Below are 23,785 nucleotides of genomic sequence, written 5' to 3' on the forward strand. Positions count from 1 at the left end.
ATCTTCACGAAATCTGAAAGTCCTCCAGTGATTTTCAAACTAGTGATCTATGCTAACTCTTTTCTTATCCGTCCACATGTCTCATCCTACATTTCCCTCAATTGGTCCACATACAAAACATGGAAAATGATGTTCCACACCCAATCCTGAACAAACCCAAAAAAGAAAATTGGATTATAAGTTGCAAAATGGAAGAAGATAGAAACAGAACACCTGAGAACCGACCAAGACAGCGGGAAAACCTACCAGTCATGTCCTGAATTGTTGTTGGATGGCCATCGAGGTGGCAAAAAGACGCCTTCAGAAGAACATCTGTAAAGCCAAACACACGGATCATCGATTGATCATAAAGTCAACGAAACCGACTTCATTTCTAATTTTCTACACTTCACCTAATGATCTCCTCTCCTCTGGTTCTTTTCAACGATGACCCTATGATTTTTTTACACGTCTTGCATGTGGAATTTGCTTTTTGTTTTTGTCACGGAAGTGGAAAACTGCACCAGTTAGTCATCTCATTACCATTCCTAGTAGATTCGCATGCGCAATTAGATCCAGTCAACTCTTTAACTAATCTTTTCGGCTGTTGGATTCTATAGACTTCCAGCTTTTTCTGTTCTGTTTGTCCAATCTTATGGCGAGAAATGTTTTTAGATTGTTTATTTTAACCAAATTATTGGCAGACTTAGTTTTTAATTGGGAAATAGTATTTTCTCTGTAAATTACAGAGCATGGGCTTTGGTTGATAGCTACTTAATTCATTTTCTTAACAGGGTTAAATATATGTCCATGCATTTGATATCCTGTATATTTGTAAACGACAAACAAAAGGAGCCAAATCTCCTGTCAAAGATTGCAAATCTTCTTGTGTCTGCTACTTCTATGAAAGAAATGGGACCTTCATTATGAAAGAAATGGGACCTTCATTCTGCACCATGAAAATACAGAAAAACTTGTATGAAACATGGATAGCATTGTTTTACTATCCCCCAACCAATCACAAACTGTCATGTGAAAAAACTATCACGCGTGACATGCCTCGATTGTAGAAATAACAAAATAGTGCTATCCTTCTCATGAAAAAAAATGCCCCAGAACTTGGCCAAACGAGAATGCTGACAAGAAGTTATTTATCGACATATATGGCAGTTGCCATCGCATATAAAGAAACGAGTCACAAGTGGCCGACTTAAGAAATTAGGAGAAAGGTGAGGAGCTAATGGTAGGTGCACCAACAATTGAGCACCCAGTCGTTTAGTCAATAAAATAATTTCCATTTTTCTGTCGCCTCGGCTTCCTTCATTCAAATTCAAGTATAAAATTCATACGACATCATCAATCAAAATCTGATTAAGCCTTCTTCTCACCAATGTCCTCTGTATCTCTCCATCCATTCCAATCAAAGAAAAAAACCCCTTTGATGATCCATAAAAATGCAAAAAGTGGTCCATGGGTTCATATCCAAAGATATACTGATTTGGGAGCATATTTATGCAATTGTGAAGGAAATCATATCCTGGCATGGATTTGGAAATATGCAGCTAACGGACAGACACTAAGATATGATGTGAAATGTTTCCATGGATCCTTACATGTACCCTTCCAACATTTTCCTACAATTCCAAACATCCTTCCCATTCCCACCATTTTATCCAATTTAGTAAAAGTTTCACCTAGAAGTGCCAAATTCAGAAAAGAGGGAATTGGAAAATCCAACAAAATGTTACTCAATTAGGTGGTATGCTAACTAGGTACCTACATAAGGGAAGGTCTGGGCAAAACACCTCTGCTCACCAGTAAGAAGACATTTGTTAACTAAAATTTGCATCCTCTTTGACATTTACTCACTAAATGCAGAAATCGTGTATATACTCAGAACAAGAAATGGAAGGCAGAAAGTATGGATTTGCTGAACTCTTTAACATTTACTTCCTCAAATGTCATCATAATCTACTGCATTTATGTTATTATAAAGCAGAAGAACTTTATTGTAACTGGTGTGATAATGGATTTTTATAGTGAAAATAAGTAACATTCCACCTTCTCTAGCATAAAAATTATAATGTAAGCATATACACTTAAACATTCACACACACACCACCAACAATCCAAGATAAGTAGAAATGTGTATTCCATTCTCTGTTATCTAATCTATAGCTTTCTCGATACAAGAATAGAATAGACAGTACGGAGCAGTATCTAGAGCTTCACCTAATTCCCAAAAGCAAACAACCGAAGAAACTAGGAAAAATCAATAGAAGATGAACCTTTACAGCGGCCTTAGCAAATCAGAAAAAAAAGAAAAACAAAGAAACAAAGAGAGATTAAAGCATACCCATTTCCCTTTCTGTTCTTCCCTATTCAGTATCTGAAGGTAGATACGAAGGAGGAACATTATTCGCAGCAGCACTTTCCTCAATCATCAAATTCTGCAACCCAGGTCTCAACTCTGTGTTACAAAACTGGTCATACTCTGCTTTGTCCCCTGCTTTCTTCTTAACCTCCAAAACCACCAAAGACGGTGTCAATTCGAATATCTCAGCGGCAATCGTTAACGGGCCCTTCACACCTTCCCTAGACCCCTCCAAGCTCACTCTGCAATCCTTCTTCCTCACTGAAAAGCTCACAACTTTAGCAATCTCCTCCAACTTCGATATGATCGTCGAAACCGGCGCACCCGACACAAATCTCGCCTCCTCACCGCGCTCCTCAAACAACCCAGATAAATCAAACCCGGCAGAAAACGAAATTATATCAAATGCATTCAAACTGGCTGGTCTAGGCAAAGATGTAAGCTTTCTTCTGGTCTCAAACTCAGCCTCCGATTCTGACATACAAGATTGATCAGAAAGCGAGCTCACATCGCTAAATCTGTCCTCCTCATCGTCTTCAACATTGCAAAGCCTGTCATCATGATCAATGTAAAACTTGATATGCTTAAACCCCTTTTTAAACCACCGATTCTCCATGACCTCCGCGATTGTAATCCGAGTATCAGGATTTATATCAAGCAGACGAGTTAACAACCTAACAAGCTCAGCACTGAACCATCTGGGACACCGAAACTCGCCTTTGTAGATCTTCTTGTACATAGCCATAACATTTTGGTCATGGAAAGGCAAATATCCAGCCATGAGCACAAACAACACAACCCCACAAGACCAAATATCGACCTTTGCAGCATCGTAACCCTTTCGACCCAAAACCTCAGGCGCCACATAAGCCGGCGTGCCACAGAACGTGTGAAATAGACCATCTTGCTTAATCTCATCAGAAACTGCGCTCAACCCAAAATCAGAGACCTTGAGATCGCCATTCTCGTCGAGGAGGAGGTTCTCCGGCTTCAAATCACGGTGGTAAACGCCGCGAGCATGACAAAATCCGACGGCTGAGATTAACTGCTGAAAGTACTTTCTAGCAACTTCTTCTTTGAGGCGGCCCTTGGCCACCTTGTTGAAGAGCTCGCCACCGCGAACGTACTCCATGACGAAGTAGATCTTGGCCTTGGTGGCCATGACCTCGAAAAGCTGCACGATGTTTGGGTGGCGAACTCTCCTGAGAATTGAGATCTCGCGTTTGATGTGAGCGATTAGGCCGCCCTTGAGGATCTTCTCCTTGTCGATGACTTTGATGGCTACGCTCTCGTTGGTTTTGATGTTCTTGGCATGGTAGACTTTGGCGAAGGTGCCATGGCCAAGCAATTTGCCGATTTCGAAGCGTCCCAAAAGTGGAGCTGGGATGTTTTTGGATTTGTTGGTAGGGGTGGTGGTGGTGGAAGCGACGCCGTTATCGGTAGCTTTGGTGGTGAGGTTTGCCATTCCTCCGGGAAGGGACGGCCCTCTCTCTCGATTTCTCAGGTGAATTTGGGTTTTTGTGATTGTGTTGATCGAATTTTAATTTTTTTGGGTTGATTTATTGGGCTTTTTGTTGAGTTTGGGGTGTGATGTTTGGTTTGTTGGGTGTTGTTTTGATGATTGATGAGTGGTGTGTGTAGAAACTAAAGAGAGATGTTTTATTTGGTTTTGGAGACAATGATGCTCTCTATATGGTACAAGAATATACCCTCCACCTCCTCCCAAACACAATACTTAGTTTTTTTTTTCTTTTTCTTTCTATTTTTGTATTTAATTTTGTTTGCCTCATATAACAATATATGACGTTTACGACAAGTTTAAGAAAATCTTCTGTAAATGGTGTTCATAGAAAAGCTAAGGTTTTTTTTTTTTGTTTTTGTTTTTTGGTAACCAAAAAAAAAAAATGCTAAGTTTTTGCTAGCAAGTTTCCCACAATCCGAAAAGCATGCAATATAAAATATAAAGTTGTTGCAAATTTATTTATTATTTCGGGAAAGATTTTCTTTTTAATTTATTAGTCATCGATTTAACCTTATTATGTTAGTAGTAACAAATTGTTCATTAAACAACATAATTAGCGTCAATTTTTATGTTAAGTGCCCTTGTCACATCGCATGTGATCCAAAAATATTCCCACAAAAATAATATGACACTTTCGTTTTACTTAACAATTTTGTTTTATGAGAAGTAGGCCTCCTTAATTTAATCATTAACTTATTGTCAAGCCTTCTAGTTCAACATTAGTTACTTGAAGCCTTAATGTTGTTGCCGGAAAAACAGAAATAAAGAATCAAACTTTTATCTTGAATGTTGGATTGTAACTATTATTGTTACAACTATAAACCTTCGTGTGGCAAAAAAAACGAAAAGGAAAAACAAACAATTTACCGAAAAAAGGGGCATGTCAATTTGCTCAAAGTTCAAAGTTGAATGTTGAAACAAAAACATGGTAGCATGAGAATTGCAACTTCCATGTTTGACAGCGCAACATAAACATGGGAAATACGAAGTTTAACGATTCTTTGTGTGTTGGATGAGTTGTGAGATGCAAGAGGTTGACATTCTGTAGAAGAAGAAGAACCAGCTTATTTCCAACCAAGTAATCTTCAGCTACTTAGTAGGTAACACGTTTGTTATACTAAACAGATACTGACAGCGTCACACGTAGGCAATCTCAATCCAGCCTAACCTCATGAGACATCCTACACCGATGATTGGGCTTACTATTATACCGTCAAACATTTAATTGGTCACGTGCTTTTCTAAGCCACACTGTACAATTTTGATTTGGGCGGGGAACGGCTCACGAGAGTCAAACCAAGAAATTGAATGGTTAATGAGTGGATGACTTGATGGTGAAGCAAGTCAACTTGATGGTCGGTAATGATTTTATAGATATACGGCACGCAACTATTACAAAATCTTCAACATGCAATTTCTTTTCTTATTTTACCCTTTATTATTAGTAGTAAATAAGTTGACCAAAAAAGAGATTTTAGTATTGGGCCTCCCAGGGTTTTGATGATTGCACTCCATCTCCATGTGAGTGGAGGACCTGGAGAGGGTATTGTCCATGATGAAAAATTCAAGTGCGTAAATGAAAAAAGTGTGCTACCACCACAAAATCATAAAAATATACATTTTTTTTTAATACATGCGTTAGTCTAAATAATTTTTAAGCCACTAGCTATTATTTGAAATAAAAACAATAAAAACAATTTTTCAAAGTCATTTTTCACTGGGCTAGATTTCATTAGCCATAAAAACAATTTTTAAATTCAATTATTTTGGTCACCAAACTCTAGGCAAATAATTGAATATTTGAAATAAATTGCCAGATATATAACTTGTATGTTAAAAAAAACAAATGCAATTTAACTCTAAATATGAAATTCGTACAATTATTTAGTTTATCACATTAACTAATATTTCATCATCATTCAACATTTCATGAAATCCGTATATTTCATCATCATTCAACCTTTCATGAAATCCGTATATGAGTATTTTTGAAAGAAAAATAAAAGATATGAAATGAATATGATAAATTTTCAAAAGATAAGGCAGTGACGCTTAAAAGACAAACAATGTTGCAATTTCAATGATTTGAATCATAATTTTTTTTTTTTTTGGTATTGCTTATAACAGCAGAAGAAAAAAAGTGGATAAGGATTTGTAGATGTTGAGATGAATGGAAGTATTGTCTACCAGCTGTGTACATAATGCCAACGGATGTGTATCATGCATCAGAAAAGTGTCTTGAAAGGCTAATATACACAAGTTATTTTTTATTTATTTTTTATTTTTTTTACTTTTCAATTTAATATGAAGCTAAATGCAATGTACATTTATAATGATGCCCTAATATTGAAAAATATTTTGTGACCAAACTGAAATTAGTCGCATTCATAAATTATTACTATTATTATTATTATTTGTGAAAATTTGAAAAGGAGAGAGTGAGGTGTCATTGGTGTTTGAACGTAAAATCACTAGGGAAACTCTACCCATATCAGTCATATTGTTAATTGAAATGGCTTTCTATGTTCTTTTTCAATTGATCTAATAAAATACTATTGTTTGTTTGGTAAAAAAAAAAACTATTTCATATTTTAATAAACGAGGAAGATAGTTAATTATGAATATAACATATTAACTCACCTAATAAACGTTCAATATATATGTTGACATCTAAGTTAACCGAAGTAAGAAGAAATTAGTATTAAAGATGTAATAACCCAATCCTAAATTAATTTTTAATTAATAAAATATTCAAATAAAAGATGATTTTACCCCGGGACTATTTTAATAGTTTAAAAGTTGACTTTTTGTTCGGGAAAGACTTTGGGAATTTCAGTTGTACTGTTGCATAGGACATGTCGAGATGAGTCCGTAGACACAATATACACAAGTTTTTGACTTTTCAATTTGATTTAAAGCTAAATGCAATGCACATAATACTGAAAAATATTTTGTGATCAAACTGAAATTAGTCGCATACACAAATTATTATTATTATTATTATTATTTGTTAAAATTTGGAAAGGAGAGGGGATTAAGTGTTATTGGTATTTGAACTTGAAATCACTAACCAGATAATTACTTTTACCATTGAACTATCAACCTTTTGGCAGCATTATCAAGCATGTACAGGCCTAAGCCCAACAAAGCGAAAAACTAACGGAAATTGGCCGTGGTCTGAGCAATTAACTGCTTGCAAATTTAGTCCACCAGCTTGCTATCCTGGAATATGTATGTGCATATGCTTTGTTTCTGAAAAAAAAATCAAAGCAAAAGGGTCCTTATTATGCGGAGGAGATTGGATTGACCACCCATATCTGATTGACGGAATATATAGATGTATGGCAAGTTCTTCTACATTTGTGAAGATGCCCAACTGTCCATTCTTCCTTCATTACAAGTCTACCGTCTTAAGTCGTTGCATTTAGCTACTTGCGAATTTCTTCCCCGAGGGTGCAATCATGTGCCTCTTTGGCAACTTGTTCTGCCTTCAGTGATTTGCACTGCAACAAATTATTCAATGATTTCAAATTCTAAATCGGAAAGGAAAAACAAACGAAAACAATTTGAAGTTGGAAGGAACTTCTCTGTTTTCGGTGCTCATGGTCATGGAGAGAAGTTGTTTCCTCTTGTCAATCACCTTCTTGCTAGTGCTGCAGCTGCAGTACAGTTCTGTAGGCACAGTAGGTACAGCACAAGCCAACATCACCACGGACCAGTCTGCTCTACTTGCTCTCAAATCCCATATCACTATTGACCCGCACAACATCTTGGTCAACTGGTCAACCACCACCTCCTTTTGCAATTGGGTTGGTGTTACTTGTGGCGCTCGCCACCTCAGAGTTTCAGTCTTGAACTTCTCTCACATGGGACTCTCCGGCACCATTCCACCACACTTAGGCAACCTCTCATTCCTTGTTGCACTAACCTTCAGAAATAACAGCTTCCGTGGTACTTGCCCCATGCATTGTCTTATTTGCGTCGCCTTAAGTTGATTAGCTTCGGATACAACATTTTTATGGATCCATTCCATCGTGGTTTGGTTCCTTCCCCAAACTTCAGAAGTTTTCTTTGTATGGCAATCAGTTTTCAAGTTCTATACCCACGACTATTTTCAACTTATCTACATTGCAAGTACTTCATCTAGGGGCTAACAAACTATCAGGTACATATGTGTCAACAATTTATCTAGACTCTATTGGTGATCTATCGTTATGTTTTACATCTTGTTATTAATCTATAAGCCTGATGTGTTCTTTTTTCTTTAGAAAATTATGCTAATTTTTTCTTACTTGCAGGTCAACCAATACTCAAAAACTCTCACTTGAATAGATTATGTATTTGGTTTTTAATTTTAAGAAGGGTTGAGTCTATAATTTTGGTTTTATTTATTTATTTATTAATATACTCAGAAAGTTATTACAAAACTTACATTTATAAAACTAGTGAGTACATGTTGTAGGCTACAAATGATATTTTGGTTTTATTTATCTATTTATTAATATACTCAGTAAGTTATTACAAAACTTACATTTATGAAACTAGTGAGTACATGTTGTAGGCTACAAATGATAAAACTAGTTGGGCGTCAGGGGATAAAGACATAGATGATAGATTGTAAATAATAGGGAATATTTATGACCTTTTTCACATAGAGGCCCATTATAACATGATATTTTATAAGTATAAAAAACACCCTTGAAAAATTCCATATTGTACCTTCAAGTGAAAAAATTGTATCATATTAATAAGCCAATTAGAAAGTGACCATGTGACTAGTTGAGAGTTTTTTTTCCCCTCCAAAATAGCCACTCTAACAGCTTTTCTATAAATTATATGTAGTGTGGTGTTTTTTCTAATTTCATTTATTTACATGTATTCTGAGTCTTTGTTTGGCATACTTAACAGGTGCGAGACCCAGAGAAATAGGGAACTTAACAATGTTGAAGGGGACAAACCTTGACTTCAACAATTTCAATGGTATATATATTTGTTGCATTGCCTTGATGTGATACAGTTATACATGACTCCGCTTTTGTTGCAGTCCATTATATGTGCATAAAACATGAGTTTAACATGTAAATGTGCATATATCTTAATGATTTTCAGAAATTCCAAAAGAGATTGGTTTTTTAGATCATGTGGAAGAGTTGTTTGTACAGTGGAATGCCCTAAAAGGCCATGTTCCTATGGTTGTTTTCAACATGTCTTCTTTAACTACGTTGACTCTATATGGAAACAACTTGAGTGGTGGTCTTCCAGACAATATATGCCAACATCTTCCTAGTCTTCAGAACTTGAATTTGGGGGCAAACAATTTCAGTGGTAGCATACCAAAAAATATTGGGAACTTAACAATGGTGAAGAAGATAGATCCTGGCCTCAACATTTTGATGGGTAATTGATATTTCATTATGTTAATCCAATTATGATTTATCTTTTTTATTTTGGTTGCATAATTTATCTTTATTTAACTATTTCATATTTTAGTAAATGAGGGAGATAGTTAATCATGAATATAACAGTTTTTTTGTCAGAATCGCTGGAAAATTCATTAGAATCGAATAGCAAGGTTTACAATCATGAATATAACATACTGACTTGCCTAATAAACGTTCTATCTAAGTCAGGATGTTCCAATCTAAGGTTAACCAAAGTAAGAAGAAGATGTATAAAGACACGCAAACAAAAACGTGTTTTGCTCAAAGGAATATGACATTTTATAGACCATATATTTTCATCCCCAAATTATGGCCAGATTTCTTAATTTGGTTCAAACACAAAACTTTTTGGAGATTTCCGTGTAGATATTGTTGTATTAATTAATATTATGAGTGTGACATTTTATACTAAAGGTCATGAACGAGTTAGATAGTGTTAGATTAGATTAATAATATCTGAATGGCCTCATCCCATCCTCAATCTTCAATATCTCCACGATAGAAAAAAATAGATTGAATTGCCATTTCTATCAAAGTCAATATTCTTTTCAACTAATGCTAATGTTACAACATTTGTGAAATTGTGGCAGGCACCATACCAGATGAGATGGGTGATCTTCAAAATTTAGAGTTTTTGTCAATCGAACAGAATAATCTCAATGGCCTCATCCCATCCTCAATCTTCAATATCTCCACAATGAGAACACTGTCGCTTTCTTCTAATCAGCTATCGGGGAGCCTCCCAGCAAACATAGGCCTTGGGCTTCCAAACCTACAACACCTTTGTATAGCAACAAATGACCTGAGTGGAGTAATCCCCAACCTCTCCAATGCTTCTACGCTCATCAAGATGGAGTTGCACCAAAACTCATTTACAGGGTTTATTCCAAGCACACTCTGTGCCTGAACAAACATTGAGTTCATTAGATTAGGAGGGAATATTTTGACGATTGATACTTCCACTCTCTCTTGTTTGGTTAATCTTGGAAATTTGACAGCACTACATTTGGGAAGTAATCCGTTAAATGCCAGACTTGATAATTCCTTTCGGAATTGCTCTACATCGTCGCTTCAATATCTTTATTTATTCAATTGCAGCATGAGGGGTAACATTTCTATTGGTATTGGCAACTTGAGCAGCTTGGTACTGTTATCCATGAGTGGCAATCAATTGAGTGGATCAATTCCAACTTCAATGGGAAGACTTTGGAATCTCCAAGTTTTGTTTTTGGATGGTAACAAGTTGCAAGGATACATCCCAAATGAACTTTGTCAACTAGATTACCTAGCTTACTTATCACTGGGTGGAAATCAGCTCTCTGGTTCTATACCTTCCTGCTTGGGCAATCTAGTCGGATCTCTCAGATATCTATCACTGGAGTCCAATTCATTGAGTTCCACAATACCATCTACTCTCTGAAGACTGGCCTATATCTTATATGTAAACTTATCATCCAATTCTCTAATTGGACCTCTCTCACAAGATATTGCAGAGTTGAAAGTTGTGGTAGGCGTAGATTTATCAGATAACCATTTATCTAGTGTTATACCAAGCACTATTGGGGGTCTTTTGGATTTGAAAAATATATCCTTGGCAAATAATAATTTAGATGGTCCTATTCCAAGTCATTTCAGCACTTGATTAGCATGGAATTCTTGGATTTATCCAGAAACAATCTGTCTAGCGTAATCCCAAGGCCTTTAGAAGCTCTCTTATTTCTCAACAACCTGGATTTGTCCTTTAACAGGCTCCAAGGAGAAATTCCAACAGGTGGACCAAACAATGCACTTTGTGGTGCAGTTCGATTTCATGTTCCACCATGCAAAAATAGTACACTTGAACCAAATTGGAAGAAAACTAAATATATCATCGCATGGATCATATCAGTAGTTCTCCTAGTCGCCTATGTATCTATCTTTCTACTACAGAGGAAAAGGAATGTAGAAGTTCCAATAGAGGCTACCTTGTTCTCTCGACTTCATTGGAGAAGAGTTTCATACCTTGAACTTCTAAAGGGGATAGATGGATTTAACGAAAAAAACTTACTTGGAAGTGGGGGTTTTGACTCAGTATATAAAGGGACACTTTTAGATGGAATAGATCTTGCAATAAAGGTTTTCAGTTTAGAACTAGAGGGGGCTTTCAAGAGTTTTGATAGGGAATGTGAAATGCTAAGCAATATTCGTCATCCAAATCTTATCAAAATCATCAGCTGTTGCAGTAAAATTGATTTCAAAGCCTTGGTACTGAACTACATGCCTAATGGGAGCCTCGAAAAATGGTTGTATTCTCAAAACTCTTCTCTGAATATCCTAGAGAGGATGAATATAATGGCAGATGTTGCAGCGGCAGTGGAATACCTTCATCATGGTTATTCAGTACCTATTGTCCACTGTGATTTGAAGCCGAGCAATATACTACTAGATAATGATATGGTTGCGCATGTTGCTGATTATGGAATTGCAAAACTCTTGGGTGGAGGAGATTCTATAACCCAAACCATGACCCTAGCCACAGTTGGGTATATGGCTCCAGGTGATATACTTGCTAATTTAATATCTTTCAATCTATACATGTTGTCCTTAATTATGTATAATTTTCATTTCATCATACACATGAATATATAAGTATAATTCACAATGCAGAGTATGGATTGGAAGGAATGGTTTCAACAAGAGGGGATGTGTACAGTTTCAGAATTCTAGTGATGGAAACATTCACAAGAAGGAAGCCAACAAATGAGATGTTTGATGGGGAAATGAATATAAAGCAATGGATTGCAAACTCACTAGTATTACCAGATGCAAAGATAGATGAAGTTGTGGATGCCAATTTGCTTGGGATTGGGACACAGCAGGAAGACGATGATCATGTGAGGAAGAGGGATTGCATATCAGCCATTATGAGATTAGCTCTTACTTGTTGTGTAGAATCACTAGAAGAGAGGATAAATATGAAAGAAGCTGTAGCCACAATCAACAAAATCAAGACAAAGTTTTTGATGGATGCTACTGCGAGAAGATGTGTGTTGTTAAACCATCCTCTTGTTTAGCAACGCTTCAATTAATGGGTCCTATCTTATGACATGTATTTCATGCACTTTGATTTGATTCAATTTCAGTCTTTAATTTAGACAATGTAGAGGAAGGTATGCTGTTTTATTTCGGACTGATTTTATGGTGGAGTGTGTAGACTTATTCTATAATATACTAGCCTTGGTTGTTGTTATGGTATCAGTATGATAGGAGGGTTTGTGCTGTTGTGTTGTAGTTGCAACCATGATCTCTAGGGAGCTCCATCGCTGCTTTCTCCATGTCAAGAGGCAAACAACGGCTGATTACGGCAGCCAGGCCTCCCACCCTATTTTTGTTGTGTGTAAACAAACGAGTTAGGTTTGGGCCCTTTTGGGAGCTATTAGCCTAAAAGCTCAAATCCTTTTTTTTTCGTCTGAATAAAAGCTCAAATCATACACACGTGATATATATATATATATATATATATATATGAATGACGGGCCTAAGCCCAACTGAATTTGTGTACACAAACCAATCCACCTATCTTAACTATGTCTCTTGTCTAACTTTGAATTAAAAGTCACCAACAAAGCAAGATTTTCATACAATTATGAATAAAGAAATAAAAAATTGGTTGGAGAAGGTTTGTTAGCTTAATTATGTTAGGAATATTCCCAAATGTTGGTTGGTTTTTTTTTTTTCATAGTTCCATGACTTCTCTCTACCTCTGTCTCTCGGATATTGGGATGTTGAGAAAAAAAAAATCCATGACTTTTTCTCTACCTGATTGTCATATATTTGTCTCTCTCTACCTCTGCAGACCTTTTTTTTTTTTTGGTCAAATCTCTACAGACCCTTTGGTTTCTCAAATCAAGAAGGGTTGAACACTTTTTATTTATTTTTAACAAAACCAAGAGAGAAATAAGAAAGAAAGTGGAAGGGGAAAGAGAGACAGAGACAAATAAGAGAGAACAAGAGAAGAAAAAAATAAAGAGGGAAGAGAATGAAAGAATCGGAGAGGGGAGAGGAGAGGAAGAAGAGGATGAAGAAAATCAGTGACAAAAAAAGAAAGGAGGGAAGAACAAAGACAAATGAGAAACATGAAAAAAAGTTTTGGACGGCAGAGGCATGGAGATGTGATGGGCAAAATGCTTTGGGTAGAGCAAATGGCAAAAACAAAGAAGTAAAATAATCATGCTAACCACTTCGGAAGCAAATGACAAAAACAAAGAAGTAAAATACATATATATAAAATTTTGGTGCCCTTTTAATTGGAGGCCTTTGGCCGTCGCCCTCCGTGCCCATGCCTCAGGGCCGGCCCTGAGTCTAAGTCTCGTTGCAATGAATAGACCACTTCCAAGTAAGTTCCTTTCGTTAAACCCATTTGTCCATTCTTCCTTTCTTACAAGTCTAAGTCGTTGCATTTGGCTACCCGCCAATTTCATCCCCCAGGGTGCAATCCCAATCTTGGTCAACTTGTTCTGCCTTTATAAATTGGCACTGCAACAAATTATTCAATCATTTCAGGTTTTCAATCTCGTGGGGAAAAAAGAAAAGAAAAACACTTTGTAGTTGGAAGGAACTTGTCTGTTTTCTGTGCTCATGGAGAGAAGTCGTTTCCTCTTGTCAATAACGTTGTTGCTGGTACACCACAGTTCAATATGTACAGTAGGTGCAACACAAACCAACATCACCACAGACCAGTCTGCTCTTCTTGCTCTGAAATCTCATATCACTAGTGATCCTCACAACATCTTGGTCAACTGGTCAACCACCACCTCCGTCTGCAACTGGGTTGGCATTACTTGCGGTGCTCGCCACCTCAGAGTAGCATCATTGAATCTCTCGTATATGAGTTTCACAGGCACCATTCCACCACACTTAGGCAACCTCTCATTCCTTGTTGCACTAAGCTTAAAAAATAACAGCTTCCATGGTAGTTTGCCCCACGAATTGTCTTATTTGCGTCGCCTGAAGTTGATTAGCTTCAGATTCAACAATTTTATGGGATCCATTCCAGCGTGGTTTGGGTCCTTCCCCAAACTTCAAAGCTTCGATTTGTATGGCAATCAGTTTTCAAGTACCATACCTTCGACTATCTTCAACTTGTCTACATTGCAAGACATAAATCTAAGCGCTAACAAACTGTCAGGTACGTATGTGCCAACAAGGTATCTACACTATTGTCATTATGTTTCAACATCTTGTTATTAATCTATAAGCCTAATATGTTTTTTTCCTTTAGAAAATTAGTCTAACTTTTAATCACTTACAAGTCATCCAATACTAAAAAAACTCTCACTTGAATCGATTATGTATTTGGTTTTTAATTTTAAGAACAGTTGAGTCTATAATGTTGTTTTTTTTTTTCTTCTATGTACTCAGAAAGTTTTTACAAAACTTACATTTATGAAACTAGCGAGTACATGTTGGGCGTTGGGGGATAAAGACAGGGATGATAGATTGTAAATATGAGGGAATATTTATGACCTTTTTCACATGGAGGCCCATTATAACATGATATGTTATAAATATAAAAATCACCCTTCAAATTTAATACTATAGAAAAATTCCATATTGTACCTTAAAGTGAAAAAATTGTAAAATATTAATAAATCAATTAGAAAGTGACCAAGTGACTAGTTGAGAGTTTTGTTTTTCCTCCAAAATAGCCACTTGGACAGCTTTTCTATAAATTATGTAGAGTGGGGTTTTTTCTAATTTCATTTATTTACATATTCTAAGTCTTTGTTTGTCATACTTAACAGGTGCAATACCCAGAGAAATAGGGAACTTAACAATGTTGAAGGAGATATTCCTTGACTCCAACAATTTCAATGGTATATATATTTATTGCATTGCCTTGATGTGATACAGTTATATATGACTCGGCTTTTGTTGCAGTGCATTATATATGCATAAAACATGAGTTTAACATATAAATGTGCATATATCTTAATGATTTTTCAGAAATTCCAAAAGAGATCGGCTTTTTACATCAGCTGGAGAAGTTGTATGTGCAGCTTAATGCCCTAAAAGGCCCTGTTCCTGTGGCTGTTTTCAACATGTCTTCTTTGACTGAGTTGACTCTATATGACAACAACTTGAGTGGTGGTCTTCCAGATAATATATGCCAACATCTTCCTAGTCTTCAAATCTTGAATTTGGGTCGCAACCAGTTTGATGGTCTACTTCCATCCAAATTATGGCAATTCAGAGAGCTTCTTATGCTTAATTTGGAGAAAACAATTTCAGTGGAAGCATACCAAAAAATATTGGGAACTTAACAATGATGACGCTTTTATCCCTTGGCTTCAATACTTTGACGGGTAATTGATATTTCACTATGTTGATTCAATTATGATTTATCTTTTTTATTTTGGTTGCATATTTTAGTAAATGAGTGAGATAGTTAATCATGAATTAATATAAATTTTTTTTTTTTGTCAAAATCGCTGGGAAATTCATTAGAATCGAATAGCAAGGTTTACAATCATGAAAATAACATATTGACTTGCCTAATAAACGTTTTATCTAAGTCAATATGTTCAAATCTAAGGTTAACCATATATTTATGTAACTAAGAATATTAAAAGAAGAAGAGGTGTAAAGACATGCAAACAAAAACGTGTTTTGCTCAAAGGGAATAGGACATTTTGTAAACCATATATTTTCATCCCCAAATTATGGCCAGATTTCTTAGTTTGGTTCAAACACAAAACTTTTTAGAGATTTGATAGCGTTAGAGTGTGACATTTTATTGTTGTAAATATTTCCGTGTAAATATTGTTGTATTAATTAATATTATGAGTGTGACATTTTATGAGTAGATAGCGTTAGATTAGATTAATAATCTAAATGACCTTAGCCCATTCTCAATCTTTAATATATCCACGACAGAAAAGAATAGATTGAATTGCCGTTTCTATCCAAGTCAATATTCTTTTCAACTAATGCTAATGCGTGAAATTGTGGCAGGCACTATACCAGACGAGATCGGTGATCTTCCAAATTTAGAGTATTTGTCATTAGCAGTTAACAATCTCAATGGCCTCATCCCGTCCTCAATCTTCAATATCTCCACAATGAGAAAATTGTCGCTTTCTTTTACTCAGCTATCTGGTAGCCTCCCAGCAAACATAGGCCTTGGGCTTCCAAACCTACAAGTCCTTTATATAGCAGCAACTGACCTCAGCGGAGTAATCCCCAACCTCTCCAGTGCTTCTATGCTCACGGCTCTAGACTTGGGCGAAAACTCATTTACAGGGTTTATTCCAACCACGCTATGTGCCTTAACAAACCTTCAGCGGCTTAGGTTATCAATGAATAATTTGGCGATTGATACTTCGACTCCAGAAGCAACCACTCTCTCTTGTTTGGCTAATCTTAGAAGTTTGAAAAAACTAAGCTTGGACGCTAATCCATTAAATGCCACACTTGATGATTTCTTTTCGAATTTCTCTACATCGACGCTTCAACGTATTAGTTTAATAAACTGCAGCATGAGGGGTAACATTCCCATTGGTATTGGCAACTTAAGCAGCTTGATATCCTTAGACCTTGGAAAAAATCAATTGAGTGGATCAATTCCAACTTCAGTAGGAAAGCTTGGAAATCTCCAAGGTATAAACTTGAATTACAACAAATTGCAAGGTTACATCCCATATCAACTTTGTCAACTTTATAACCTAGTTAACTTACAGTTGGCTAGTAATCTGCTCTCTGGTTCTATACCTCCATGCTTCGGTAATCTATCTGCATCTCTACGATATCTATCACTAGAGTCCAATTTGTTGAGTTCCACAATACCATCTACTTTTTGGAGACTTGCCTATATCTTGTATGTAAACTTCTCATCCAATTCTCTAATTGGACCTCTCTCACAAGATATTGGAAACTTGAAAGTTGTCATAGAGGTAGATTTATCAAATAACAATTTATCTGGTGTTATACCAAGCACCATAGGCGGTCTTCAGGATATAGTTAATCTCTCCTTGGCAAATAATAATTTGGAAGGCCCTATTCCAAGTTCATTTCATGACTTGCTAAGCCTGCAACTCTTGAATTTATCCAGAAACAATCTATCTGGAGTGATTCCCAAGTCTTTAGAAGCTCTGTCACTTCTCAAGTATCTGGATTTGTCTTTCAACCGGCTCCAAGGAGAAATTCCAACAGGTGGACCATTCCAAAACTTCTCTGCTCAATCATTTGTCTCAAACAGCGCATTCTGTGGTGCACCCCGACTTCATGTTCCACCATGCAAAAATACTAGACTTGAACCAAATTGGAAGAAAGCTAAATATATCATCCCAGGGATCATATTAGTAATTCTACTAGTGGCCTCCATATCTATATTTGTACTACGCTGGAAAAGAAATGTGGAATTTGCAAGAGAGGCTACCTCGTTGCCTCAACTTCTTTGGAAAAGAATTTCACACGTAGAACTTCTAAGGGCCACAAATGGATTTAACGAAAACAACTTACTCGGAAGTGGGGGTTTTGGCTCAGTATATAAAGGGACGCTTTCAGATGGAATAGATGTTGCAGTAAAGGTTTTCAGTTTACAGCTAGAAGGGGCTTTCAAGAGTTTTGATAGGGAATGTAAAATGCTAAGCAATATTCGTCATAGAAACCTTATCAAAATCATCAGCTGTTGCAGTGAACTTGATTTCAAAGCCTTGGTACTGAACTACATGCCTAATGGGAGCCTGGACAAGTGGTTATATTCTCAAAACTATTCTTTGAATATCTTACAGAGGTTGAACATAATGATAGACGTTGCAGCGGCAGTGGAATACCTACACTATGGTTATTCAATACCTATTGTGCATTGTGATATGAAGCCCAACAATATACTACTAGATGATGATATGGTTGCACATGTTGCTGATTTTGGAATTGCAAAACTCTTGGATGGAGGAGATTCCATTACCCAAACCATTACCCTAGCCACAGTTGGGTATATGGCTCCAGGTGATGTACTTGCTAATATAATATCTTTCAGTTACGAACAACACAACTTAAAATGATCTTTTCATCAAATGTCATTTAGATATATATAAGTACAACTCAAATATAATTCATATTGCAGAGTATGGAATGGAAGGAATAGTTTCAACAAGAGGGGATGTGTATAGTTTTGGTATTGTGCTCATGGAAACATTCACAAGAAGGAAGCCAACAGATGAGATGTTTGATGGGGAAATGAATATAAAGCAATGGATTGCAAACTCACTTGTATTACCAGATGCAAAGATAGATGAAGTTGTGGATGCCAATTTGCTTGGGATTAGGACAGAGCAGGAAGATGATGATCATGTGAGGAAGAGGGATTGCATATCAGCCATTATGAGATTAGCTCTTACTTGCTGTGCAGAATCACCAGAAGAGAGGATAAGTATGAAAGAAGCTATAGCCACACTCAACAAAATCAAGACAAAGTTATTGAAGGACGCTGCTGCAGGAAAAGGTGTGATGTTAAACCGTCCTTTTGTTCAGCAACGCTTCAATTAATGGGTCCTATCCTATGACATGTATTTCATGCATTTTGGTTTGATTCAATTTCAGTCTTTAATTTAGCCAATGTAGAGGAAGGCATGTCGTTTGATTTCGGTTTTTTACTGATTTTATGGTGGAGGGGTGTATTTTCGGGGTTGTAAAGCTACTTTTTACATCCTCTTTACACATTCGAGTGTTGTAAATATGGTTTTTGTTCCAATGAGGAATATGTAAATCTATATATGTATAATTGATTTTGCTAATTTTTGACCACTTTTTCTCACTGTTTTTCATGTAGGCCCCACTTGTAAAGGATGTAAAAAAAGATGCACACGTGCATCTAAATTTGCATCTCACGGTTGTGATGCAAATTTACAATTGTTTACACCTCTCCATTGCAGGTGATTTTGATCAGTGTTTATTTAACAACATACACCTCATAATATAACCCTCACTGAAGATGCTCTTATAGTAACAATTTTTTTTATTTTTTATTAAAAAAGGAGGAGTCACCAAAGATTTTCATAGAATTATGAATAAAGAAAGAAAAATTTGGTTGGAGAGGGTTTGTTAGCTTAAATTATGTTTAGAATATTCCCAAATGTTGGTTTGTTTTTTTTCATAGTTCCAATCCAAATGCGCTGTCATTCTATGGAGGGTTTGGTTTGGAATTTTGTGGATTAGGTGATGCCTTATGTGCATTATGTTAAACTAAACCTCCAAATTGATTCAAATTTAATGTATTTTATTCACACAAAGAAGAAAACACCTAGTTGAACTTAGCCAAAGATCACGTTGCCAAGGCAGGTAAATTTGACCACGTGGACTCAAGTCATATAATGTATGTAGCCTGTGTAGATGTTGGTGATCAGTGGATCAAGTTTGCTTCCCTCCTTCCAAATCCATTGGAATTTATTTGATGCAGAATTGCAGACGGTAGAGCAATAACTAAAAGTTTGATTAATTGCACTCTACCCCTTAAAAGTCTAATTCCAAGGGTCCCACCAAGCATCATACATTATCTATTTATTTATCTATTTATTTTCCATCTAAACTATTTAAATCAATTTAAAATTGCTGAAGAATACAAGTCTCACATCGAAAATTTGACTAAATAAAATACAAAATATAATGAATGGTTCTACTACTAATAATACTGAGTCTTTTTGTATTAAAACCCTACACCTACTGGGCTTTATAAGTGGTTAAGTTGGGGACAATATCAGTGTTATTAGTAGTAGATCGCTGGCCCATTTATCTGAAATTTAACATAGTATCAGAGCAAGTTGATTGACTGAGCCTGAATTGGGCCTTCACCCTTACTCCTAGAGAGGAGAGAACCTCTTTGACTGAGGTCAGAGGTGTATATGACTATAAGGGTTTTTAGTCAAAGGTCAATATAGTAGGAGGGCATTATTTCTTTCTGATATGAAGTTCATCTTTGATCATGATGTTAATTCGAATTTGCTGCATGTTTATAGCCATGGATTCAATGGGGCTGGTATTCATTCAAATGTCTAAAATTCAACATTGCATATTGGATTCAAATATCTTTTTAATAAAAGGTATCCAAGAAAGAAACACCACAGCAATTTACCCAAAAGAAAGAAACACACATTTTCTTTTCCATATCATCATAGATTCAGTGAAGTCAACAAGCAAAAATTGTATATGCAAAACAAGGAACAACACATTTCAAAATGCTCTAAATTATGCAGAGTAATTGTCTTGCCATCTCCATTTTCCATACCAGCAGAAATTAGAGTTCCCAATCTTTGACAAGAAGCTCTAAACCAGAAACTTGGAAATGTCAAGAAGCCCAATACAGGAGAATGCTTGACAATTTATCTTCACAACTACACCCTCTGTCTGTCTGTCCCTTTCAGTTTCAAACTGTAATTAGCTAACACCCACCAATGCTCTTCCCCCACCTGAAACAATTTATATTGCTAAAACAAGACTAAAACACAGTAGAGTAGGTCATTTGGAATATTAGGTAAACCCAATATCATTCTGGTAATTAATTTAACCAAGCTCAAAACAACATATATATATATATATATATATTTAAGTATAAGCAATAGTCTAAACTACAATGGGAGGAGTTTCTCTCACATATACTACCAAGGTGTCATGAGAGTTCGAACTTTAGAACATTAATTTGCAAGTCAATACTCTTTTCCGCTAAACTAAACCCTAAACAGAAAACTATAATTTTCTGCAAACCCATAAATTTGAATTAATTTCTGAAAAATTTGGGTCCCCAGGTGGCCAGGTATTTTTTCTTCTGCAAGTCAATACCAGGGTCCCCTCCCCTGCTAATTAATTTAAAGCCCTAATAAGCTCATTCATCTCTGGCTGGGCCTAAATCTATCCAACCAATACAAGAAAAAAGCAACATGTTTTTGGTTCACATGTAAACCTTGTAATTTTGAAACTAACAAGCCTCATTGGCGAAAAAATTGAAAGAAATTTCGCAATCATCGTGAAATTTAAGAACTTTGAGTGAGTCAGAGCAGCTAGTCAACCAAACCTATCCAACTTCTGTTGTCCTCCAACTGTTACACTTCCTTCCGCCGTTAGATTTTCCCGTTAAACTTAACGCCTTAATCTCCCACTTCACTTGCTCAACTTATTAAACCCATAACATTGACGAGTGCCTGCCCCTGTTTTCTCCATCCCTCCTCCATTTCATTCACTCTCTCTCTCTCTCTCTCTCTCTCTCATGGACACAAAACAGGAAGCAGAGTTTGAGAATTGAAACCCAGTTGCAGAAAAAGAAAATGAGAATGTTGTTGAGGTTTTTGGTTCTTCTGGTGCTGATTGCAATAGCAAAATCTACATGCAACGGCACAGACCAAGAGCATATCTTTATGGCTTTCAAATCAGTAGCAGGTTTCAATCTATCTTGGCTTCATCAACAACAAGATCATCAATCCAACTGTTCACGCCCGCCCGTCATAGAAATAATGCCCCCTCCAAAAATCTCAGCGGGATCATATCATGGAAGTACCTCGGAAACATGTCACAGCTGAGCACCCTTGATCTCTCAAGCAACAATCTCAAGGAATAGTTTCAACAAGTGGGCGCGTGTACAGTTTTGGAATTGTAGTGATGGAAACATTCACTAGAAGGCAACGGATGAGATGTTTGTTGGGGAAATGAATTTAAAGCAATGGATTGCAGACTCACTAGTATTACCAGATGGAAAGATAGATGAAGTTGTGGATGCCAATTTGCTTGGAATTGGAACAGAGCAGAAAGATGATGATCATGTGAGGAAGAAGGATTTCTTATCATCTGAGATTAGCTCTTACTTGCTGTGCAGAATCACCAGAAGAGAGGACAAATATGAAAGAAGCTATGTCGTCCTCTTGTTCAGCAGCGCTTCAATTAATGGGTCGTCGAAAATGTAGAGGAAGCATGCCGTTATGTTTTGGTATGTTTAATTCATGTGCACTTATTCTATTTAAAATACAATAATATATAGATATGGAACAAGAAGTCATGATAAAGAAATTCAAAGCTTCTTACTTACTTGGTTATTAAAAATTATATATTTATCTATTTATTTTCCTTTTAAGTTATTAAAAATTAGTTTCAAATGAACAGGATATTAGCTAGTTTGGACTGGGGCTGAGTGGACGCCTGTCCTTGCTCCATTCTTCTCCATTGTTCCTTTATCACAAGTCAAGTCCAGGCAGTGCCCTGCACTGACTGCGTTCAAGTAAATGAGGGAGATAGTTAAACATGAATATAACAGAGATTTTTCGTGTAAATATTGTTTGTATTAATTAATATTATGAGTACATGTGGTTAGATTAGATAACATCTATCCATGTATAATGAAATTGTTGTAGTAATAATGCTAAGGCCACAAAGTTAAACATGCAAGGGTTGTTGCAAGCACTATACCAGTTGAGATCGGTAATCTTCAAAATTTAGAGGTTTTTACAGTTGGTGGTAATAATCTGAATGGCCTCATCCCATCCTCAATCTTTAATATCTCCACAATAAGAGTGATATGCAGCTTAGTTTTAATCAGCAAACATAGGCTTTGGGCTTCCAAACCTACAAGTCCTCTATATTGCAGAAGCTGGCCGCAGCGGAGTAATCCCCAACCTCTCCAATGCCTAATGAGTTTATGCTCACCAAGATAGATTTAGGCAAAAACTCATTTAAATGGTTTATTTCAAGCACGCTCTGTGCCTTAACAAACCTTCAGGAACTTAGCATAGCAATAAATAATTTGATGCTTGATACTTCCACTTCAGAAGCAAGCACTCTCTCTTGTTTGGCTAATTTTACAAATTTGAAATTCCTACAGTTGGCATATAATCCATTAAATTCCTACAGTTGGCTAATATATTTACTTACATAATTCCAGCATGAGGGGTAACATTCCCATTTGTACTGGCAACGTTAGCAGCTTGGTAATCTTGGCCCTAGGAGGCAATCAATTGAGTGGATCAATTCCAACTTCACTATGACGACTAAGGAATCTCCAAGGTTTGTACTTGAATGATAACATGTTGCAACTTGCAAGGATACATCCCATATCAACTTTGTCAACTAGATAACCTTGCGCAATTAAATTTGTCTAGTAATCATCTCTCTGGTTCTATACCTTCTTGCTTGGGTAATCTAGTCTCATCTTTAAGAAGTCTATCACTAGAGTCCAATTCTTTGAGTTCCACAATACCATCTACTCTTTGGAGACTTGCCTTTATCTTGTATGTAAACTTATCATCCAATTTTGTAATCGGACCTCTCTAAGAAGGTATTGGAAATTTGAAAGTTGAGATAGAGGTAGATTCACAAATAACCATTTATCTGGTATTATACCAAGCACCACTGGGGGGCTTCAAGATTTGGTTCAACTATCCTTGGCAAATAATAATTTGGATGGTCCTATTCCAAGTACATTTCACGACTTGCTAAGCTTGAATCTCTTGG

The 23,785-nt window shown here is 36.3% G+C and overlaps 3 protein-coding genes and 2 pseudogenes across 3 annotated transcripts; 4 read left to right on the top strand and 1 right to left on the bottom strand.

Annotated features, from left to right (window-relative positions):
* Positions 1 to 2,114: 2,114 nt before the first annotated feature.
* CIPK12 (CBL-interacting protein kinase 12) lies at positions 2,115 to 4,059 on the bottom strand. The gene has a single exon (XM_008227085.2). The coding sequence runs from the start codon at positions 3,816 to 3,818 to the stop codon at positions 2,358 to 2,360; it is 1,461 nt and encodes a 486-aa protein (XP_008225307.2). The 5' UTR covers positions 3,819 to 4,059; the 3' UTR covers positions 2,115 to 2,357.
* A 3,682-nt stretch (positions 4,060 to 7,741) lies between these two features.
* LOC103324989 (uncharacterized) lies at positions 7,742 to 10,846 on the top strand (annotated as a pseudogene).
* Positions 10,847 to 11,470: 624 nt separating this feature from the next.
* LOC148918455 (putative LRR receptor-like serine/threonine-protein kinase At3g47570) lies at positions 11,471 to 12,369 on the top strand. Its single transcript, XM_089048430.1, has 2 exons — positions 11,471 to 11,852; positions 11,963 to 12,369. The coding sequence occupies exons 1-2, from the start codon at positions 11,486 to 11,488 to the stop codon at positions 12,367 to 12,369; spliced, it is 774 nt and encodes a 257-aa protein (XP_088904556.1). The 5' UTR covers positions 11,471 to 11,485.
* A 1,524-nt stretch (positions 12,370 to 13,893) lies between these two features.
* On the top strand, positions 13,894 to 15,668 carry LOC103324990 (uncharacterized; annotated as a pseudogene).
* Positions 15,669 to 16,818: 1,150 nt separating this feature from the next.
* Positions 16,819 to 18,844, top strand: LOC148918456 (receptor kinase-like protein Xa21). Its single transcript, XM_089048401.1, has 2 exons — positions 16,819 to 18,304; positions 18,423 to 18,844. The coding sequence occupies exons 1-2, from the start codon at positions 16,834 to 16,836 to the stop codon at positions 18,842 to 18,844; spliced, it is 1,893 nt and encodes a 630-aa protein (XP_088904527.1). The 5' UTR covers positions 16,819 to 16,833.
* The last annotated feature ends 4,941 nt before the right edge of the window (positions 18,845 to 23,785 follow it).

Source organism: Prunus mume, linkage group LG3 (genome assembly GCF_029339155.1).
Source record: "Prunus mume cultivar Tortuosa linkage group LG3, ASM2933915v1, whole genome shotgun sequence".
NCBI lineage: Eukaryota > Viridiplantae > Streptophyta > Magnoliopsida > Rosales > Rosaceae > Prunus > Prunus mume.

What these genes read in the sequence shown, in the direction of transcription:
- CIPK12 (XM_008227085.2), bottom strand. Translation starts at nt 3,818, where the DNA reads ATGGCAAACCTCACCACCAAAGCTACCGATAACGGCGTCGCTTCCACC.
- LOC148918455 (XM_089048430.1), top strand. Translation starts at nt 11,486, where the DNA reads ATGCTAAGCAATATTCGTCATCCAAATCTTATCAAAATCATCAGCTGT. An exon ending in AGTTGGGTATATGGCTCCAG is followed by an intron (nt 11,853 to 11,962) that starts GTGATATACTTG and finishes TTCACAATGCAG; the next exon opens with AGTATGGATTGGAAGGAATG.
- LOC148918456 (XM_089048401.1), top strand. Translation starts at nt 16,834, where the DNA reads ATGAGGGGTAACATTCCCATTGGTATTGGCAACTTAAGCAGCTTGATA. An exon ending in AGTTGGGTATATGGCTCCAG is followed by an intron (nt 18,305 to 18,422) that starts GTGATGTACTTG and finishes TTCATATTGCAG; the next exon opens with AGTATGGAATGGAAGGAATA.